The 19,116-nt window shown below is 45.8% G+C and overlaps 1 protein-coding gene across 5 annotated transcripts in view; it reads right to left on the bottom strand.

Moving 5' to 3' along the window:
* The window catches only part of SLC9A8 (solute carrier family 9 member A8), a 61,426-nt gene extending 56,677 nt beyond the window's left edge, over positions 1-4,749 (bottom strand). For 2 of the 5 annotated variants that reach the window (XM_088674619.1, XM_088674621.1), the window contains exon 1: positions 4,429-4,552. In XM_088674619.1, the coding sequence (XP_088530745.1) occupies positions 4,429-4,442 (14 nt within the window). In that variant the 5' untranslated portion in view covers positions 4,443-4,552. Of the gene's footprint in view, positions 1-4,428 lie in introns of all 5 variants that reach the window. The other 3 variants (XM_035121465.3, XM_035121467.3, XM_088674620.1) reach the window with 3 other exon arrangements.
* Positions 4,750-19,116: the final 14,367 nt, after the last annotated feature.

Raw genomic sequence — 19,116 nt, 5'->3', positions numbered from 1 at the left:
AAAAAAATGGGAAATTATATATAACAAACTAAAAAAGATGCTTAAGTGCACTTTCCCCCAAAAAACCCAGAAGCATTCCTGTTAGCAATAGTAGGTCAGGAAATACCAAACAAAGTTAAAAACTTATTACTTTCTGCAACAGCAGCCACAAGAATACTATACGCAAAAATGTGGAACGAGAAGGCTATCCCAACAAAGGATCAATGGCTGCTTAAACTAATATAATATGTCGAACTAGCAGGTATGACGGCCAAAATAAGAAATATAGATGGAAAGATAGTGACAAGTGAGTGGGAACAATTTGAAGGGTATTTAAAATGAAGTGGTACTAAGATAAATCTACAAGCAGGGATAAATCTGTGATCAGCATACAAAATAAAGGATCATGAATGGAAGGAGAAAAGAATAGATATAATCCATGGAGATGTAGCAAACTAATGAATCTGTAATAGGATGTCAATGAAAGACAGGTTGGGAAGTCTGTATTAGATTTGATAGGATGGAAAAAGATATGTATAATGTATGCTGAAAAATGCATAACTAAAAATAAATTTAAAAAACTGATCTCACACAAGACTTCTCTGAGGTTTGCAAGCAGAGCCCTGAGGCATCCCTAGGCCCACTTTCAAAGAAAATTGAGAATGATTTATGGTGCCCACATCACAGCTGGTGAAGCATTATTCTGGCAGCTTGGTGAAGCTTTGCTGGAGCGGTGCGGGACAGGCACACGCTGAGGGTGGTATGTGGGGCAGGGAGAATCTTCCAACGCTTGGTATACATTCAAATCCTACATTTGTACCTTTCTGCTAAACTATCAAGCTGCTAATCTGCCGCCTCCTCATCTTTTTCCTGCCCAGACTCGTATGCCAACCTGCCATATGCCAACAAACTCTTATGAGCTGTCCACACTTTCCCCAAAGATTCTTAGTAATGGGTTTGCTCACCCCTCCAGCCACAACCTGAAGGACACAACTTTGGAATGATGGTGCTCTGGTCTCTTTCTTTTTTTACACTTATGTAAATCGTATCATTTATATAAAATCCTTACTTATATACTGCTGTTTGATATTTGACAGCTATTTACCTAAATCCTTTGCTGTGAATACCTTCAAAAAAATGTTACAAACCATATTTTAAAAATAAAAGTTATATTTTCTTTTTCTTTCTTAAACTTGCACATTAAATGCAAAGGAACCTCTAATGTAAAAATGAGAGAGGGGGGATAGAGTGGATTTCTGGAATATGCCGCCTTAATTTACCTAACCCAGCTCAGCTGAGATCCAGTTTGCTGAGCCATGGCTGAAAAAGAAGTACTTGGGAATGTGGCATGGTTGGAACCAAAGAGGGATGACAGGCTGGATCCTACGCCTGTTTCCATCTGCCAGACTTAGGCCAGCTCAGCCAGCAACAGCCCTGCTCCTGAATGGAGCTTGGATCTGGTGTACAGTGGTACCTCTGGTTACGAACTTAATCCGTTCTGGAGGTCAATTCTTAAGCTGAAACTGTTCTTATCCTGAGACGCTCTTTTGCTAATGGGGACTCCTGCTGGCGTGTGATTTCCATTCGCATCCTGGGGCAAAGTTCGCAACCAGGAGCAGCTACTTTTGGGTTAGCAGAGCTCGTAACCTGAAGCATTCGTAACCAGAAGCGTTCATAACCAGAGGTACCACTTTACTTTATGCCGGCTCAATTTATACCAACATGCTGTATACTGTATAGGATTGTTCCCTTAATCACTTCTTTGTGAAACAGTTGTGAAGTGCATGAGAGTGTGAACTAGGTCCACAAGTTGTTGTCCCTCATCCTAATTAACCTCAAAGACCTCTAGCAAAAAGTGTGTCAACATAAAGAAATTCAAGTGGGAAGCATCAATAAGGGGGTGGGGGTGGGGAGAGAGAAGGAAAACAAGTCAACTTGCTATCCCCCTTCACTTTTCTTATAGCTACTTGGCACAAGATGTACTGGTGACCATCAGCTTGGATGACTTTGAAAGATTACACAAATTAACGGAAGACAAGGCTATCAAGCCACAATGGCTATGTTCTTTCTCTAATGTTGAAGGCAGTACACCTCTGACTATTACTTGCTAGGAATCACTGTGAATAGAGGATGTGTGATTATAATGAGGCTTTGACCTGATCCACCAGAGCTTTTCTTGTTTTCATAGGTTCTCTGGCTCCATATTCCTTCAGTCAGCAGCCAGCTCTCCCTGTTAATGTGTGGGGCCATCCTGCAATTTACCTAATGTGCCCATCCTTTTGAGCAAATGATTTGCTTAAATAGGAAGGAAGCAAGCAAACATACATCCTCTTCCTTCCAGTCTAAGATAGTCCCAAACCAATTCTAGGGGCTTTGCTGAGGCTGAAAATACAGCAAGGCAGTAATAGTTCTTTTTCAGCCTAGCAACTTGGCAAGTGCTGCCTACTGGTAGACATGCCATGTGCTGATCATCTTCAGGGGCTGCAGCTGACTCCATGCAGCACAACCAACTCTGATTTCTAAAAGTCTGCAGGTGGTTTTATTTGTTGGGAAGGGAGAAGTGACAGGCATCCACACCTAATTATCTCACTTAATCACCCCAATTCTCACACACTTGCAAATCTAAGCTGAAAGGAAAGTGGTGACTGGCAGTGGTTAGCTATATGATTTGCACCCACCCCGAGATACTAAGCTATTATAAAAAAAGAACTCCAGATAAATCCATGCACAGAAGGAAGTGAAGAGGAGAAACATGTCCTTGATTGTGGAACAGCTTATCTGGTATCAGTGACCTTACCAACACCTGGAACTTGAGCTGGTAATACCCCCAGGGCCCCTATATGCTGGCTCAGATGTGTATTTACATGCAACACTTAAAAGCACTTTCATGAGCTATTTGTATGCAAGCATTCAGTTGTCAACATAATAAAAGGAATTTCTTAAATGCATGGGAGCATACTGCCCAAGGTACATTTTACATTTGGACAACAGATAAAGGGAGAGGAGGACTTTGTATGCTGCCGTAAATTCCAAAGGATGAGGTAGCAATCTAATGTTGATTTATTTTACATTTTTATCTCCAAGGTGCTCAATGTGGCATGTACAATTCTCCCCTACCTCCCCAATTTTCCATCCCCAGAACACCTCTGTAAAGTAGACTAGGCTGATACTATAAAGTGGTTCAGACATAACCTTAGGCCAAACCATGTTTTCACACAAATAAGCAGGTTCCTGGAGTCAAAATCCAGGCCCTGCTCTTCCTCTGGTTCTACTGCTGCTGAGCTACTGAGGACAACTCAGGACTAAACCATGATGTGGCTTAGGTATATGTATGAACTTTGCCTTGTTGTTTGTCTCACTCCAGACAAATCACAAGCTGTAACCAAAGGCAGTTCTCAGCATACTATGCATGGTTTGTCTGAGAGATACAAATCATAAGCCTGAGATCAGGATGCAATACTATGCCAAACCATGGTTTAGCCTTGCGTAGTGTGGCAGCAGAATGTCCAGCAGCCACAAACTTCACCCTGGTAACCCACATGAGTTCACACCGTAGCATCCACACTTCTGTTTCTGCCATAATTTCTAGGCATAGATCAGCACTTTGTAGGCACGGGTCCAAATGATGGTTCTGTTTTTGTCCTATTGCTTTCCCCACAAAAAAACTGAGGATGGTCGTTTCCTCCCATTCTGTGGTACAGAGCAGGTTTTCTCACGCACCAAGGCAAAAAACAAAACAAAAAGGCAATCAAGATACCGCACTTTATAGCTGTCCCGTGTCTAGAAACACAGCAGAAAAGGAAGTCTGAATGAGCCCTGACCCTGAGTTTTCCTAGAGAAAGTCAAAAAGGAAAAGAAAAAAATCCCACTCTGACCCCATGCCTACAAGTTTTGCCAAGAAACTGCGGTACTAACAGCAGTCCGGATGATCCCACAATGAGGGCAAATGGCCTATGTGTGAACTAGGCCAGGGATTGGCCACAGGTCACCCAATGTATTTTTCAGACCGAGTGAACCCTGGCTACCTGGCTTGTAGCCCAACATCCTCATTCTAACTGGCAACGCGGCTGGTTCAGGACATGGGGCTGAGGCAGACGAAAACAAGGGTGCGAACCGCACGTTCCCCGGGGTGGGGTGGGGATTTTGACCCCAAGGCGCTCTGCACATGCTCAGAGGCGCGTGCCCCTGGGGCAAGCAGGTTTATGAGGGCACCCGCTGAAGGGCAGGGCAGCGCCTGCCGTGGCTCTTTACCCCTCTGCCCCGTTCAGCGCCTGCCTCGCCCGGCCCGGCCTCGCCTCCCCACGTTCCCTCTCGCCCGCATCGCCCTGGCAACCGGGGCCTCCATTCCTCCCGCCTCGGCCTGCCGGGGATTTCCCCGCGGACGCGCCTGCCAGCCTCCTTCACGGGGCGCGCTTTCCCCCTCCCCCTCCGCAAGGAGAACCCACTCACTCCATTTCCGCCATTTCCTCGCTTTCTTCTTTCTCCCTCCCGGATCTTAACTGGGGAGGGAAAACTATTACCTCACCACACACCCCCACCCTCACCTCGCACCATAGAGAGCCGGGGCTAAACCGGCCGCAGCACACTTCCGGGTTCTCGCTTACGCCTCTTTGGGCTCCGGACGAGGCGTTTCCATGGCAAAAGGGCGGGGTGAGTATCGAGCGAGTGAGACGCGCGGGTTTCCTGGCAGCGGCGTCACCGTTGCGTGGTCGGCGCTGGATATCACAGCCGCCCTTGCGAAACGTGTCGCCCTGTTCCGCTGCGCTGGGAAACTATGACGAGAGAGGGAGTTGCATGTGGATTCCCGGGAAAGGGCGGCGAGCGGACATTCCTCTTCCCTCCCTGTTCCCTTCTCCTTTCGTATCGCTTCTGTTCAGCTTATGAGCTGGGACTGCGATCCCCTAAAAAAAAAAAAAGAAGATTCCTAGCTACACCCAGGACTGCGTTGCAATGCATACAGTACATACAGTACATTTTTCATGATAGGAAAAAGTAGCCCTTTCCATCTTCCTCAGAATGACTTATGGCACTTGACTGTCCTCTTGAGAAGATGAGCACAGCCACCCTAAAGGAGCCAAAAAATGGCACACTCTCCCCCTCAACCCATACATCTTTTCCAACGGCATTCAAATTATTTTGGCGCATAAGGCAATAAAATACCTCATGGGCCTCATCTAAGGACCTCACGCTTCCCTGACAGTAAAAAAAAAAAGCATCGTCCGTGGTACAGTATCCTGAAGCAGCTGTCTGAGTTAGGGAGGCATGTCGCTAGCTGAATCACTGTCTTTGGTTGCATTTAGCCATGTATCCGTACTTCCTAGGTACCTGTTGTACCTTGTAACCTGTGCCTTGCCTGCTGTGCACCAATCAGATTTATGCCTTTGGCTGAAACAAAGCTGGGAATTTGAGTTCTTTGCCCAGCAGTGAGAGCCAGGGGGACACTGGCAAACCTAGTAAGATTCCCCCACCAGAGGCTTCATAGCCCCGCTATGATAACTGAACAAGTAATACCGTAGTTGAATATGGTGGTTTCTGTATTTCGAAAAGTGGTTTGCAATGGAGCCTGTGGCTTGTCAGGGCCCCCCTTCTTCATGGTAAAGAAGACATTGCTTCACTCCGTGTGGTTTTGCGGTGATGTGCTTGAGACGTGACTTCCTCACAGGTTTTGCTAGCAGCACATATTTGGTAGGTCAGTAGAGCTGATTCTGGAACACAGTGTTGCTGGTAACTTCCGCTCTCCTTGTATGTAGAAGCATATTGGATATTTCATCATTTTTCAAAAACCACACTGCAGGTATTTGATCAGCCAGGCATAAATATTTATTTGATTGTAGCAAACTACAGAAAAAGCGGGGGGGGGGGGTTCTTTTGGGTGTTTCTGTAAGTTTCTAATGAGCCTGGTTATAGGACATTTGATTTGAACCTTTGATTTGATTTGAACCTTGCTGGATCAAAAGACTTACAGGATGCATTTTCAAAAGTGGTGAGCATCCATATTTTTAGGCGCAGGGCTAAGGAAGTTGCATGTGTCCCAGAGCTCTGTTAACCCCCTTTACAATGGAAAGTCTTTGCATGCAAGATGCTGGTTTCCAAGCATGACACCATGTTACCACAAAGTGTGAAGGAACAACTTTCTGGAATGAACAGGAAGCCCGACAAGCCACAAACAGAACGCAACATGGCCTTCTCTAAAAGCTACAGAATAAAAGACTCATCATTTTTTTGGTAAATGATATACAAGGTTTCTATCCTGCATTTAGTTGCAGTAAGCCCCGTTTTTATATAACAGGAGTTACTTCTGGGTAGACAGATATAGGATTGTGCTGTATACCACCAGCCTTTACAGGTTGCTCTGAGGAGCTCACTACATGCTAGTGCAGACAGATTTAACTGAGCCCTGGTACTACCTTGGGAGGGGGGAATTTAAAGCAGGGAAGAAGAAAGAGAGGAAAGTCCCTTCACTCTAAATTTCCACCTCCTGAAATGGCATTTCATTTTAAAGAACTGAGGTTTGGTGACATACATTTGCTTGTCATGTACATTACTGTGTATAACTGGTCTACTGTAGGACAGAGGTGGTCAATTTCGTGCCCTTCAGATATCGTTACAATACAACTCCCAACATCCCCAATGTTCTTACTCCAGCTTCTGCCCTTCCTGGACAGATAAAACCAGCATTGTGGGAACTGTTCTCGCGTAGTACAATCCCCTGCCTTGAGGATGGTGTGAATTTTCCAGCTAGGTGGGTGGGGACAACTGCATATCTGTTTTGTCTCTTTTCCATCAATTCAGCAACCTCCCTTCAGGCATCACACCAAACAGGTCAGAGAAAGTCACATAAGTTCCAGGGGCGTACCCAGGATCAAAACTAGGGGGGGGGGAGCCATGGTCGTTCAGGGGCAGGGCCAAGGCACGGGAGGGGAGGGGACACAAACGACATCGCGGGCCCAACGACATCACGGCGGCGGCGGCCACCTTGTGCTTCTAGGGCTGGCAGCAGCGGCGGCTACCCTGTTTGGCTGGAGAGGACAGGAGGGTCGGGCAGGCGAGAGGGGGTGGCAGGGTGGGCAAGGGCGAGGCAAGCCATGGCTGCAGTCACGATGGCTCCGAGACATTGCTGCGTATCAGCATACTATTTCAACCATGTCTTGGGTTCAAGCCCCACCTTGGGGGAAAATTCCTCCATTGCAGGGGGTAGGCCTAGATGACCCTTGTGGTCCCTTCTGACTACAATTCTATGATTCTATTGATATATTACCATAGCATATGCATCATTCTGCTTTCTTGAATTGTCCTACTCCTAGGCATAGCAGCCAACTCCTAGAGGCCTAGGTGCCTCCCCCCCCCCCAATTACTGGTAAATACCGTATTTGAAAGAGTCATCCCCCCCCATGTTGATGGGCTTTCTATGTGGGGCTTACCTGCCCCCCCCGTATTTTATTAAAGATGGAAGAGGGAGGGAAGGAAGGAAGAAATAGAGAGAGGGATAACTCACATTTGTGGGTGCCTCTGGGTGACGCTGTGATGCTGGAACTCTGCAGCAAGAGGAAGATACCGGTACGCCTGTACAGGAGCCTTGTAAGCAGCTTTCTCTCTGCTTGATTTACAGCAGGCACGTCCAACAGGTAGATTGTGATCTACCAGTAGATCACTAGATGTCTGTGGTAGATCACTGCTAGATCACTGGCACCCCTAAAAAAAGCTCACCCAAAATTTTCCTCCTCCCTAAAAAAAGCTGAACTATGACCTGAAGCCCTAAACAAAAATGGGCCACCCTCCCTCCTAAAAGAGTCTCAACAAGTTTGACCTAAACCCCCCAAAACAGGGCTTCCCTTCCTTAAAAAAACTCAACAGCTTTGACCTGAACCCCCCAAAAGGGGGTAGATCACTCCCAGTTTTTAACTCTGTGAGTAGATCAGAGTCTCTTGGGAGTTGGCCACCCCTGATTTACAGTATACAGATGCAGGAGGAGGGGCAGACTGGAACACCACTGCTTTTTATAAACATCACTGTGTCTATCAAAGCTACAGCTCCCCCTTTTCTTATTCACTTCCTTTTAGCCTTGCAGAGCCACCTCAGTCAAATTGAATCCTCTGCACCCTCATTAAATCGCCAATAGAACTCTTAATGCGATCCCTGAATGCTCATTAACTCCCACTGAAGAGCAATAGGGTGAAGTGGTGAGCTATCAAATCTTGCCTGAAAGGGGATATCTGCTCCATTGTCTTAACTGCTTAACTACCGGTAGCCACTTTGCTTTATTTATTTGATGTGTTTTTGTTACAGCTATGCTCCGGCAACACACACACACCCCCAAGCAAGCGGAGACCGAGCGGCTCTCGCTAAAGCAAAGCATGTCTCCCATTTGCCCTTTTCCACTTCAGTTTTTGGAGGGGAAAAGTGCTGGTTATGGTCTGTAAAATACGTGTGTGTTTTTGCTTCGGGGGGGGCAGCTGCCCCCGCCTGCCCCCCCCCTGGGTACGCCTATGATAAGTTCCCAAGTGGCTTGAATATTTTTCTGAACAAGATGATCCTCTAGACTAGTTTAAGGAGCCATAGCTCAGTGGTAGAACATTGGTCTTGTATGCATGATGTCTCAGGTTCAATTCCCAGCATCTCCAGGTAGGGCTGGTAGGAGCGGTGCCTTTTTGAGACCCCAGAGAGCAGCTGCCGGTCAGTGTGTAGACAACCTGGCTTTGGACTACAATTCCCATCATCGCAGACCCTTGGTCCTGCTAGCTAGGGATGGTAGGGATGATGGGAGTTGTAGTCCAGAAACTGCTGGAGACCCAGTTTGGGCAACCCTGGTGTAGACAATACTGAGCAAGGTGGTCTGGCTTGTTATATGTTCCTGTGAGACTGTAATCAGCCAGTTCTGAGTGGAGGCACACTCCTCTGAAAAAATAGGTTTGCAGCTTTGTGGTGGTCCTGAACCCTCCTTCGTCTTTTTGGGCACAAGAGACTTTGAGAGTGGAGAATGCTTTTCATTGGCTTTGGCTGCTATACCAGCTGCAACCTCATCTGAACCCAGAGTCTGGCTGTGTAACAGCCTCTTAAGATAAGTGCAATGAGGTCTATATGTGCTTGCCCCTGGGGAGCAAAACAGATGCCGCAATCTGTGCAGGATGCACGAGAGTTGACTGGCACTGCTGACTCAAATGGCATCTCAGCGGTCTTAAAAGAACTCCACTGGATGCCTGTTTCTTTTCCTGATCCAATTTGAAGTGTTGGTGCTTACCTTGAACGTAGGGTTGCCATGTGCCCTACTTCACACAGGCCTCTCTTTTGAAGTCCTCCATTTGGAGGTGTTCTCTGTTTAAAGAGGCCGCCCAGTCCAAATCTGGTTTAAAGGTAAGGAACCCTACAAAGGGAGGGGCCTTGACGTTGCCCATCAACAGCTAGGTCAGTGAGAAAGGAAGCAAATCCCCAGTGCCAGTGAAGTTAACTCTTTATTCAATGAAACAAAATACAACTCAGCCTAGTGGTCTCAGTAACCCTTCCCAGTAGGCCTCACCCATATGGAACAGTTGCCAGGATGGAAGGTCCCTGCCTTCTGCCACCCTTAAGGCCCCATCCAGGATGTTTCCCAAGCAGTCTCAAACTGTGCCTGCGCACCTCTGTCCTGTGTTCTGCCCTCCTCATTATCCTGTGCAGTCTTGGAGACCGGGGGTGGGAGGGGCTTTTTGCAGCAGGAGGGGGAGACTCCCTGGATTCTTCAGCAGTCTTTTAACCTCCCCCCCCCCCTCTGCTCCAGCCTCAGAATCTGAACTCTTCCCTGTCACAGGCTCTTCCTGTTCACTAAACTCTGCTGCCTTTTCATCTTCCAACACCTCCTCCTGCCAATCTCTCCTCTCTGACCACTCCTCTGTCTCCCACCACCAGCCCCCTGGTATTGGAGCTCTGTTTAAATTATAGTAACTGTAAGGGGGAGAGGGTATAGAGAACCTCTCCCTCTCATCAGGAGCAGCTCCTCCCCAAGCAGCAATGGAAGCGCGGGGTCTGAAGGGGCTAGTCAGGAAGCGGAGAGAGGGTGCCAGGTCTCTGGCAGCATGGGAGAGCCCCTGCTCCACAGGTGGGAAGAGAGAGAGGCGGAAAGGGGGGGAAAGGGAAAGGACGGAGCGTAGACCCTGTCCCCCGGCACTGGAATTAAGGAGGAGGAAAAAGGGGAGGAGATTCACTGTCCCCAGGCTATTATGTTGGTCGAAATCGCGCAAAGGGGCAGTGCCGGATTCTGGATCGGAATGAGCAGACATGTTTCCAACACCTTGTTACACTGTAAATAGAGTGCACCAATAAAGACTGTTAAAAGACAAGCATGTGGAAGGTCGTTACTCTTGAGTAGTCGCAACAACCCCTGACAGTAACTATTTCTAAATTTGCAGCTATAAATACAAATTACTCTTTGCAAATTTGTGTCATATTTCGGGGGGAAATGCAAAGCCTCTTTATTGGCAATGCATAAGTGGCCACCCTACCTTAAAGCCTTAAATGGCACCATCAGCCAAAGTCCGCCTCCAAATACCACCTTCATCTGCAAGAGAGGGGGCTTTGTCAGGAATGGTGTCCAAGCTATGGGACACCCCTGCCCCCGGGAGATACATGTGGCACAAACTTTGCCATGTTTCAAGCACCAGGCAAACTTAAAACAAAAAATCATGCTGGCATTTAAAAACATTTCTGCTCCATTGTATTTTAAAACCTTCTGGCTATTAATGGCTCTTTCCACCTGCTCTTTGTGGTTTTACCCTTGGGGCAGTATTCAACAAACTCATACCATCAGCGTTAAGGACTTATGACTGTACAATTGAAATACCTCCCCAACAACCCTGCAGAGCAGATTTGGGGGCATGGGGTTCACACTTGTTTTTTTGGGGGGGATAAAGAATTGCTTATTATAGGTGGGGGGAAGAGATGAGGGGGAAAGTTCCATTGTGCAAGTGGAAATCTTAGCACTAACAGAACAAGACTGTGGATGCCGCCCTGTATCACTTTTGCAAGCCCCTTTGACATCATTGATAAAAGACTATAACTGAGATAACAGGATAAATAAAATATTCAAGCACCCTGCTGAAGAGGGTGGGCTCGCATCTCAGAGGAATGGCATGGTTTGGGAGAAGCGGGGGAAGAGAAAGAAAGAGAGGCAGCGATGCACAGAAAACCTGACATTTTGAAATGGTTTTTGCTGGTTAAATTGTGCAAAGGAAGAGAACCCAAAACTTATTTTTGCTTGCACTAGAGAAGAATGCAAATAGAGCCAACCTGGTAATAGTGTACAGTACTCTTCACAGCCCACACGCTGCTGTGGCACAAAAAGTCCCCCCTCCAAGAAGAGCCATCTGCAAAGCTTTCATTTGTGGTTGTCTGCCTGCATGGTTAATAAGCATCTGTTAGTAAATGTTTGCTTGACTCCTTCCTTGAATGTGCACAGGAATTTTATTATTGTTTGAGACTCTTCCCCGCCCCCACCTCACCCAAAATGATACAGCACTAAATTATCCTGTGTTTAGCCTTAATTGCTGGATGTTACAGGGCAGTCTAAACATTAGCTGTCATGATATAGTTGGAATCAATGCAACAGATGTCCAGAAAACTGTGTAATGTTGTAAGTCTACATATACGGTAGATGTATGTGTATGTGTTGTTAATCTACACGTATCTATTTAAAGACATAAGCTTTAGAGATGGAATATATGTAACTCCAAACAACACAGATGCATATGTCTGGGCACTACGAGGTCACTATTTCTTCAAAGAAAGTTCTTCCTCTGCAAAGACAAGTAATAGCTGCTATATTCTTTGTCTTAAATGAGTTGGGGATAGGCACTTATTTTCTTAACCCATAATCCAAGAGTGGAAATAAAAATAAAAATAACCCACAACCTTTAAAAAAAAAGTCGCATATCAATTTGAGTTGCAAAATCAGCGAGTATTCAACAAGTTGCCTTGTTAGTGGGAAGTAACCAAATGAAATCTAGATTTTTGCTACAATTTGTGTTGGTTTGTCTCAAACTGTAAACTGCTTGCACTTCCTACTGGGATAGTATTTCAGTAGTATTTTCTGTGATGCTGATGACTGATGTTATGGAACAGGAAACAAAGAGTAGGGAAAAAAATGGAAATTTTATATCAACAGTTTAGAGATTTATTTTAATTATTAAGCAGTATATGAAACTTGCTAAATAAATGGATATTCTCTCCCAATGGAGGAAGTGGAATCCTCCAAAGATCAGTACAGTACAGGGGCTTTAAAAATCCCCACTTGTTCATAAATGACTGTTGGGATTGTTCTAAGCAAAATCTGCTCTTATTCCCTTATGGGGTACACAAGAGCCTTATTGGGTTCTCCATCGGTCGGAGAATATATAACAGAGGCCAACCAGAGAAGTTTGAGAAGCAAAGCCTTTATTTGCTGTTGCAACAGGGTCCTTCCTCTCACGCAGGAGAACAAGGAAGGAACCCAGAACAAAAGAGAACCTCCACTTTTATCAGTTTCCCCATCACCAAGAAACGCCCCCAATACATCATTCCTACATCACAGCTATGTAATCAATACCTCACAAAAAGGAGGGTTCAAGGTAGAAATCTGAGCACTTTTGACACCTCTCCTAGTCCTCCTATCACCCCTCCCAGGTGTGAATTCCTAAACACAAAGAGAAATTAACATTTTTATAAGAGTTGATCACTGTCTTTTGTTCAGAGGAGTCTTCCATTGTGAATGAGATACCACTGACAGCGAATTATGGCTCCCAAGTTGCTAGTCATGTGGAAATGTGCGCATATGCTGATCCTTAAGCCTTCCTTAAGGCAGGGTTGAGTCCAAGCGGGAGGGGTGCGGGTCTCTGGAGTGGAGCAGAGGCGAAGAAGGTGGTGTTGCAAGGGATTCTGGGTAACTGCAGCTGTCAGGTTCGGTCACCCCTCTCTGTTCATTAGTAATGGTGCCCTGCAACCCCCCCAATATTATTTTATAACAGGATGAACAGTGAGGTAGCTACATTGACTGATGGCACCAAATTGCTCAGGGTTGTTAAAAATAAAAAGGGATTGTGAGTAGGATCTCTCCAATTTGGGCGAATGGGCATTAAAATGGTGAATGAGATCCAGTGCAGACTAGTGCAAAATGATGCACATTGCACCAAAACATCCTAACTTTCATAGCAATATTTACATGCCTTAATGACCGGTTACCAAAATTTTAGTTTGCCTATGTTTTCGTTCATAATTTGCTTTCCATATTTTTGACCATATTTTGTTTCCCATGCTTACTCAGAAGTAAGTTCTGCCAAGTTCAGTAGGACTTGCTCCCAAATAAGTATGCATAAGATTGCCTATCTGCCAACATTTTGGTGACAAAGGCAGGACTGCTGCTTTTATGCACTGCATTCCACACTGAAAAGGGCTTTCCCCAGAATTCCATACTTTGCACTGGCTGCTGAAACAGGATGTGTTAACTGAGCATAACCATTTACTTTAGTTTAGGAATGTTTAATCTCATAATAGTTATATGGCTGTACTTATTATAGCTGCACCTTAAACTTCTTAGCAGATTCCATTATCTGGATAAGCAAATATGGAAGGGGAGCAAGGCCTGGAAATTTTGTGCTCCATGCGTATGCCTTTATATTTGCATATGTACAAGAGCAAAGATTAATCTGCCACAACCTCAGGTACATGAAGATTTAATGTCTATCGATGAAGGGGAGCCTGAATGGGAGAAAGGGAGACAACATTATCTGCTGTTCAAAGGAACGGCCTTGCACTGAAATCTGAGCAAACATCTGAGAGGAGATTTAGCATCTGAGAGTTAATCTACCTTGGTAACATATTAGCAAACACAATGACTGTTCTTTTACTCAGCAAACCACTGTGTCATACGGTACTGCTTCTGGAAAACATAGATTGTATGGCAAATTGGGGAATCAGTACAACGGTACTGTACTCATATGCATAGCCTCCTGGGAGTAAGTTCCATTGAACTCTGTGGTGCTTGCTGCTGACTGCATAGGCTCAGCCTGTAAAACACATTGAAATTTAACAGAAGGTCTTCAGTCAGCTGAAATGCAACATTTAGCTTTGAATTAGAAATGCAAACCATCTTGCAAATAAATGTTGCCTCTTAAACTTAAACAGGGCCTCTGTCAAAAAGAATAGGTGCATGGTGCAAACTCACTGGCTGTCATGGACTGGCTGGACACAGAGGAGTGGTGGGAGGCACCAGCTGGGGAGAAGAGGGAGCCTGGGAGGAGGAGATGTTGGGAGCTGAAGAGATAACAGGGTTTAGTGAGCGGGGAGAGGCTGTGGCAGAGGAAAGTCCAGAATCAGAAGCTGAAGCAAGAGGGAGACCAAGAGGCAGAGATGAGTCAGGCTGGTGAAAAGCCAGGGTGTCTCCCCCTCCTGCTGCAAGAAGCTTCTCTCCCCACTGGTCTCCCAGGTCCAGAAGAGGTATGAAGAGGGAGAAGCAGAGACAGGCACGCCGGCATAATCTGAGATTGCTTGGGAAGGACCTGGGGAAGGAGGAGCTATAGGCAGCCTCTGCAACTCATAGGGACAAGACCTACCAAGAAGAGTTGCTGTGCTCCTTAGGCCTGTCTCCCCTGAGCAGGCCATGTTTCTGCTAATAAAGCATTAACGCCACATACTCCATGTGATTTATGGCTGGGTGGTTCCCTGACATTGGCAGAGCCTATCCAGTGCTCCTGCTGGCGCACTTGCACTGGATCAACCGTCTCACCCCTCACCCTCTCCTCAGAAAGCAGCAGCATCCCACCTGCGGAGAAGCTAATGTTAACAGTTTTGCCCTACCCAGCAAGCTGCTTCTGCTTATTATTATTATTTCCTGATGACACAATATGACACAGTGGCTTATCTATGACGCTCTAGGTTGATAAAATAGCCTGCTTCCAATTTATCATAGATCTAATGGAACCTTTGCTGATAAAGCCAGCACTTGTCAATGCAAGGAATTCAAATCACCTCCTGTATATATATGGGGCCTATTTCTTTCTTTGCATATACAGTGGTACCTCGAGTTACAGACGCTTCAGGTTACAGACTCCACTAACCCAGGAATAGTACCTCGGGTTAATAACTTTGCCCCAGGATGAGAACAGAAATCGCACACCGGCGGTGCAGCAGCAGTGGGAGGCCCCATTAGCTAAAGTGGTACCTCAGGTTAAGAACAGTTTCAGGTTAAGAACGGACCTCCGGAACGATTTAAGTTCTTAACCCGAGGTACCACTGTATAATAAGAATATAAGAGCATCAACACTCTGTTTGCCTTGGCTGTTTTCCAAGGTTCTTAAGGCAGGGATGGGGTGACATTGCTCTGAGAACAGTGGGGTGGGGAGAGAAATGAGTAAGAGCAGGTTAATATGACAGTTTTGGTCCTCTAGTGGTCGGGGGAAGGGAAGAGGGAAAGGAAGAATTCGGGAGGGGACAGGTGGAACTGGCTGGGAGCAAAAGGGGAATCTAGAAGAATGAGAGGGAGGTGTTCGGTGAGATTTGCTGTCATGTAAGTGGGTGCACAATTTGAATCTTCTTATACTCTATGTTAAATAATAAGGCATAATGCAGTCACAATGTAAGCACTTTGAAAATCCACAGTCTTCAATGATAAATGCTGTTATGTTGTTGTTGTTTAGTCGTTTAGTCGTGTCCGACTCTTCGTGACCCCATGGACCATAGCACGCCAGGCACTCCTGTCTTGCACTGCCTCCCGCAGTTTGGTCAAACTCATGTTCGTAGCTTCGAGAACACTGTCCAACCATCTCGTCCTCTGTCATCCCCTTCTCCTAGTGCCCTCAATCTTTCCCAACATCAGGGTCTTTTCCAGGGAGTCTTCTCTTCTCATTAGGTGGCCAAAGTATTGGAGCCTCAGCTTCACGATCTGTCCTTCCAGTGAGCACTCAGGGCTGATTTCCTTCAGAAGTATTGGAGGGGTGAAGAATGGATAGGTTTGATCTTCTTGCAGTCCATGGGACTCTCAAGAGCATAACTTTTATATGCCTGTTGTCTTTTTTTTTCAAAGACAACAGGCATATAAAAGTTATGCTCTTATGTACCATACTTAAATCCACTGAAAACAAGGAAACTTCAAAATAGAGGTTGAGCTCCAGATGTTGCTGAACTACAGTTCCCATAATTCCCGCTAGTGGGACTCAAGGAAGTGAAGAATATAAGACAGAAGAGGCTGCAGAAATAGAGTTGGGAAGGTGAAAGAGGGGTTTAGCAGTTGCATGGGGTGAAAAGGAAGAAGGTCTAATGCAGGCATCCCCAATCTCGGCCCTCCAGATGTTTTGGGACTACAATTCCCATCATCCCTGACCACTGGTCCTGTTAGCTAGGGATGATGGCAGTTGTAGTCCCAAAACATCTGGAGGGCCGAGTTTGGGGATGCCTGGTCTAATGTCTTATCTCTGGGGCAGGTGGAGACACTGGCAAGCAGAGAGGCAGAACCCCTCTAGTTTTAAGCATCTTGCAGAATCTGCATGGCTTTCTTCACCCTACATAAAAAGAAGCCAGGATGTAGCAAGAACAGTTGATTTAAGGGATATTCCAACAAAAGCCAAGTGATGAGCTGCAGGTCTAGCTTTCAATAACGAGAGAAACATTTGATGGCCCCAACCCCCACATGCATTTTTGTTCATTTTGGATATTAATGAATCATGCTTCCTCCAAAAGAAGCTCGGAGCAATACACAACAAGCACAAAACCAAAACACACCAAGCATCACTAAACACATATACCAGCTGAACATTAAATAACAAAATCATTAAAACACAGACTCGTCCATTGCTGCTAAGGATTAAACTTTTCAATATGAAAATAAATAAGATTTGTCATCATCAAACCGTTAAAAATCCTGAACAAATTAAAAATTATCCTCAAATGACACCCATTTATCCAATAACATGGGAGACAGGTGTAAGTCCAGGGGGATTTCATCCCAAAGTCTGACCCCCACTACAGAGGAGATTATTCTACACATCCCCTCACTATGAATCCTAGTAGGGACTGTGAGCAGAGCTCCTTCCATTAAGGATCAAAATGACTGGTATTGGAGGAAGCCCTCCTTGCAGATATTCAGGGCCCAAGGAGGTCAGGAGTGGGGTTAACTGGGTCTACCAGGGTTCCCCATTTTGCCCATGAGGCCAACATACATACACCTGCCCTACACCTGCCGCCATATATGATGTCAAACATGGAGCAGGTAAAGCAGCTGAGGGTTCCTGCAAAGCCCATTTTGTTCCATCAACTGAATGGCAGTGCCTACAAAGCTCTGTGCAAGTGCCCTTCCCAGGTGCCAACAACCAGCTGATTGCCACGTCAAGGAATCGTGAGGCTTTTTATGACATCTCTGGAATTACAATATTCTTGTGATCTAAATAGCATCTCCGGGTGTCACATCTCAAATGCGAATAGAATATATATGAAGACATTAAATGTGCCTCACCTCTCTAGCAAATTGCTTAAGAAAATATTAATTAGCAAATATCAGGCTTAAAAGTTTGTAACCAGTAGCACCTGTTTTGGACTAACGTCCTTTTTAATGTGGCACAAGCTTTTGTGTGGTCTTCTGTGTCCTGTTTTCTGCATCCTGTTTCATCAAATGCCAAAGTGTAATTAGCTAGCAGAGCCATCACAATATGGTTAGTGGAATGTTTGCTCTCAACAACCATTCATATATACTATACTATACTACAAACATCAAAGGAAGGCAGACGTCTTTATAAATGAAAGACGAGGCCATAGTCCAAGGATGGGGAAACTTTGGCCCTCCAGATGTTGTTGGAATACATTTCACATCAGCCCCAGCCAGCTAAACAGTGGTCGAAGGCACCTTTTGTGGCTTCCACTGTGGCATGGTGCCAAGTGAGGCTGGTCTGGTCACACTACCCTAAAACTGCCTCTGTTCTTTAATTTGTGTTTCCGAGCACAATTCATTTTGAACTCACAGCTGTCCATGGAGGCGCAGGTCAGTTCTGTGTCCAGGGTGGCTGTCTACCAGCTCCATCTGGCACGCAGGCTGAGCCCTACCTGCCCGCGGAATGTCTCGCCAGAATGGTGCATGCTCTAGTTATCTCCCGCTTGGACTACAGTGGTACCTCTGGTTAAGAACTTAAATCAGGGGTCCCCAGACTACGGCCCGGGGGCCGGATGCAGCCCAATTGGCCTGCCAATCCGGCCCGCGCCGCCGCACGCCGCACGCTCTTATGGCGCACAGCGCGGCAGCGCTCTTCCGGGTCGGGAAAAAAGTGCCGAAAATCTTTTGTGCGCATGCGTATGGGCCTCTCCCGACCCGGAAGAGGTCATTTCTGGTGCACTTCCGGGTCGGGGGAGGCCCATTTTCTTGAGAACGGTCACTCAGAGGTCTCTTACGACATCTCTGAGCAGGTTGAACTGTTCATTCATGTGTTTTAATTTACTGATGTCATCAGAGTTTGGTCTGTTTGTGTATTTCTCCAAGGAGGATGGCCAACGTAGACTGCCAGTGGACATTTGGGGCAAGATACCATGCAACCAACTATTCAATATTAAATCTGTTAAGCCATGGGTGCTTCATTTGTGTGGCTGTATGCATAGCCCCCCCCCCAGTCGCTTCTCTGTGCTCACTGGTGTTGGACAGAAGTTTTCATGTTTAATACAGATCTGGTATATCTGCAGTGCTGTTTATCGCTGTATCCTTGAGTAGTGAGGAATACAGGAATACAGTTTGGAACAGCTTACAGACTATAGGGCAACTCTCCGTTTATCTGCACAAGTGGCTGCTGCAAGGCAAGGCTATTTTGTTGTTTCAAGGTAATGTATCTGATGGTTTCCAGCCTTCAGAGTAGCTCACAGCTCCAAGTGCAAATCGGTGTTGCATGAGGATGTGGAACTCCACTGCATAAATGCTGCAAGCTGTGAGTTGGTGGGTGGTAGCTTTTATTATGAAATAAGTCCTGAACTATTGCCCTTGATGGGAAATACTGTAGAGTGAGTTTGCTCTGAGATTTTTTAAGCTTTCACCTCATGCTTTTAACTGCAACAACAATGCTGGGCTTGTTATCTTGGTCAAATTCTCTATTATTATTATTATTATTATTATTATTATTATTATTATTATTTTGCTTAAAAGTTTCCACTCAGCTTTTATAGCAA

This window comes from Zootoca vivipara, chromosome 7 (assembly GCF_965207765.1).
Source record: "Zootoca vivipara chromosome 7, rZooViv2.hap1.1, whole genome shotgun sequence".
NCBI lineage: Eukaryota > Metazoa > Chordata > Lepidosauria > Squamata > Lacertidae > Zootoca > Zootoca vivipara.
This window is presented reverse-complemented; position numbering and strand designations above follow the sequence as displayed.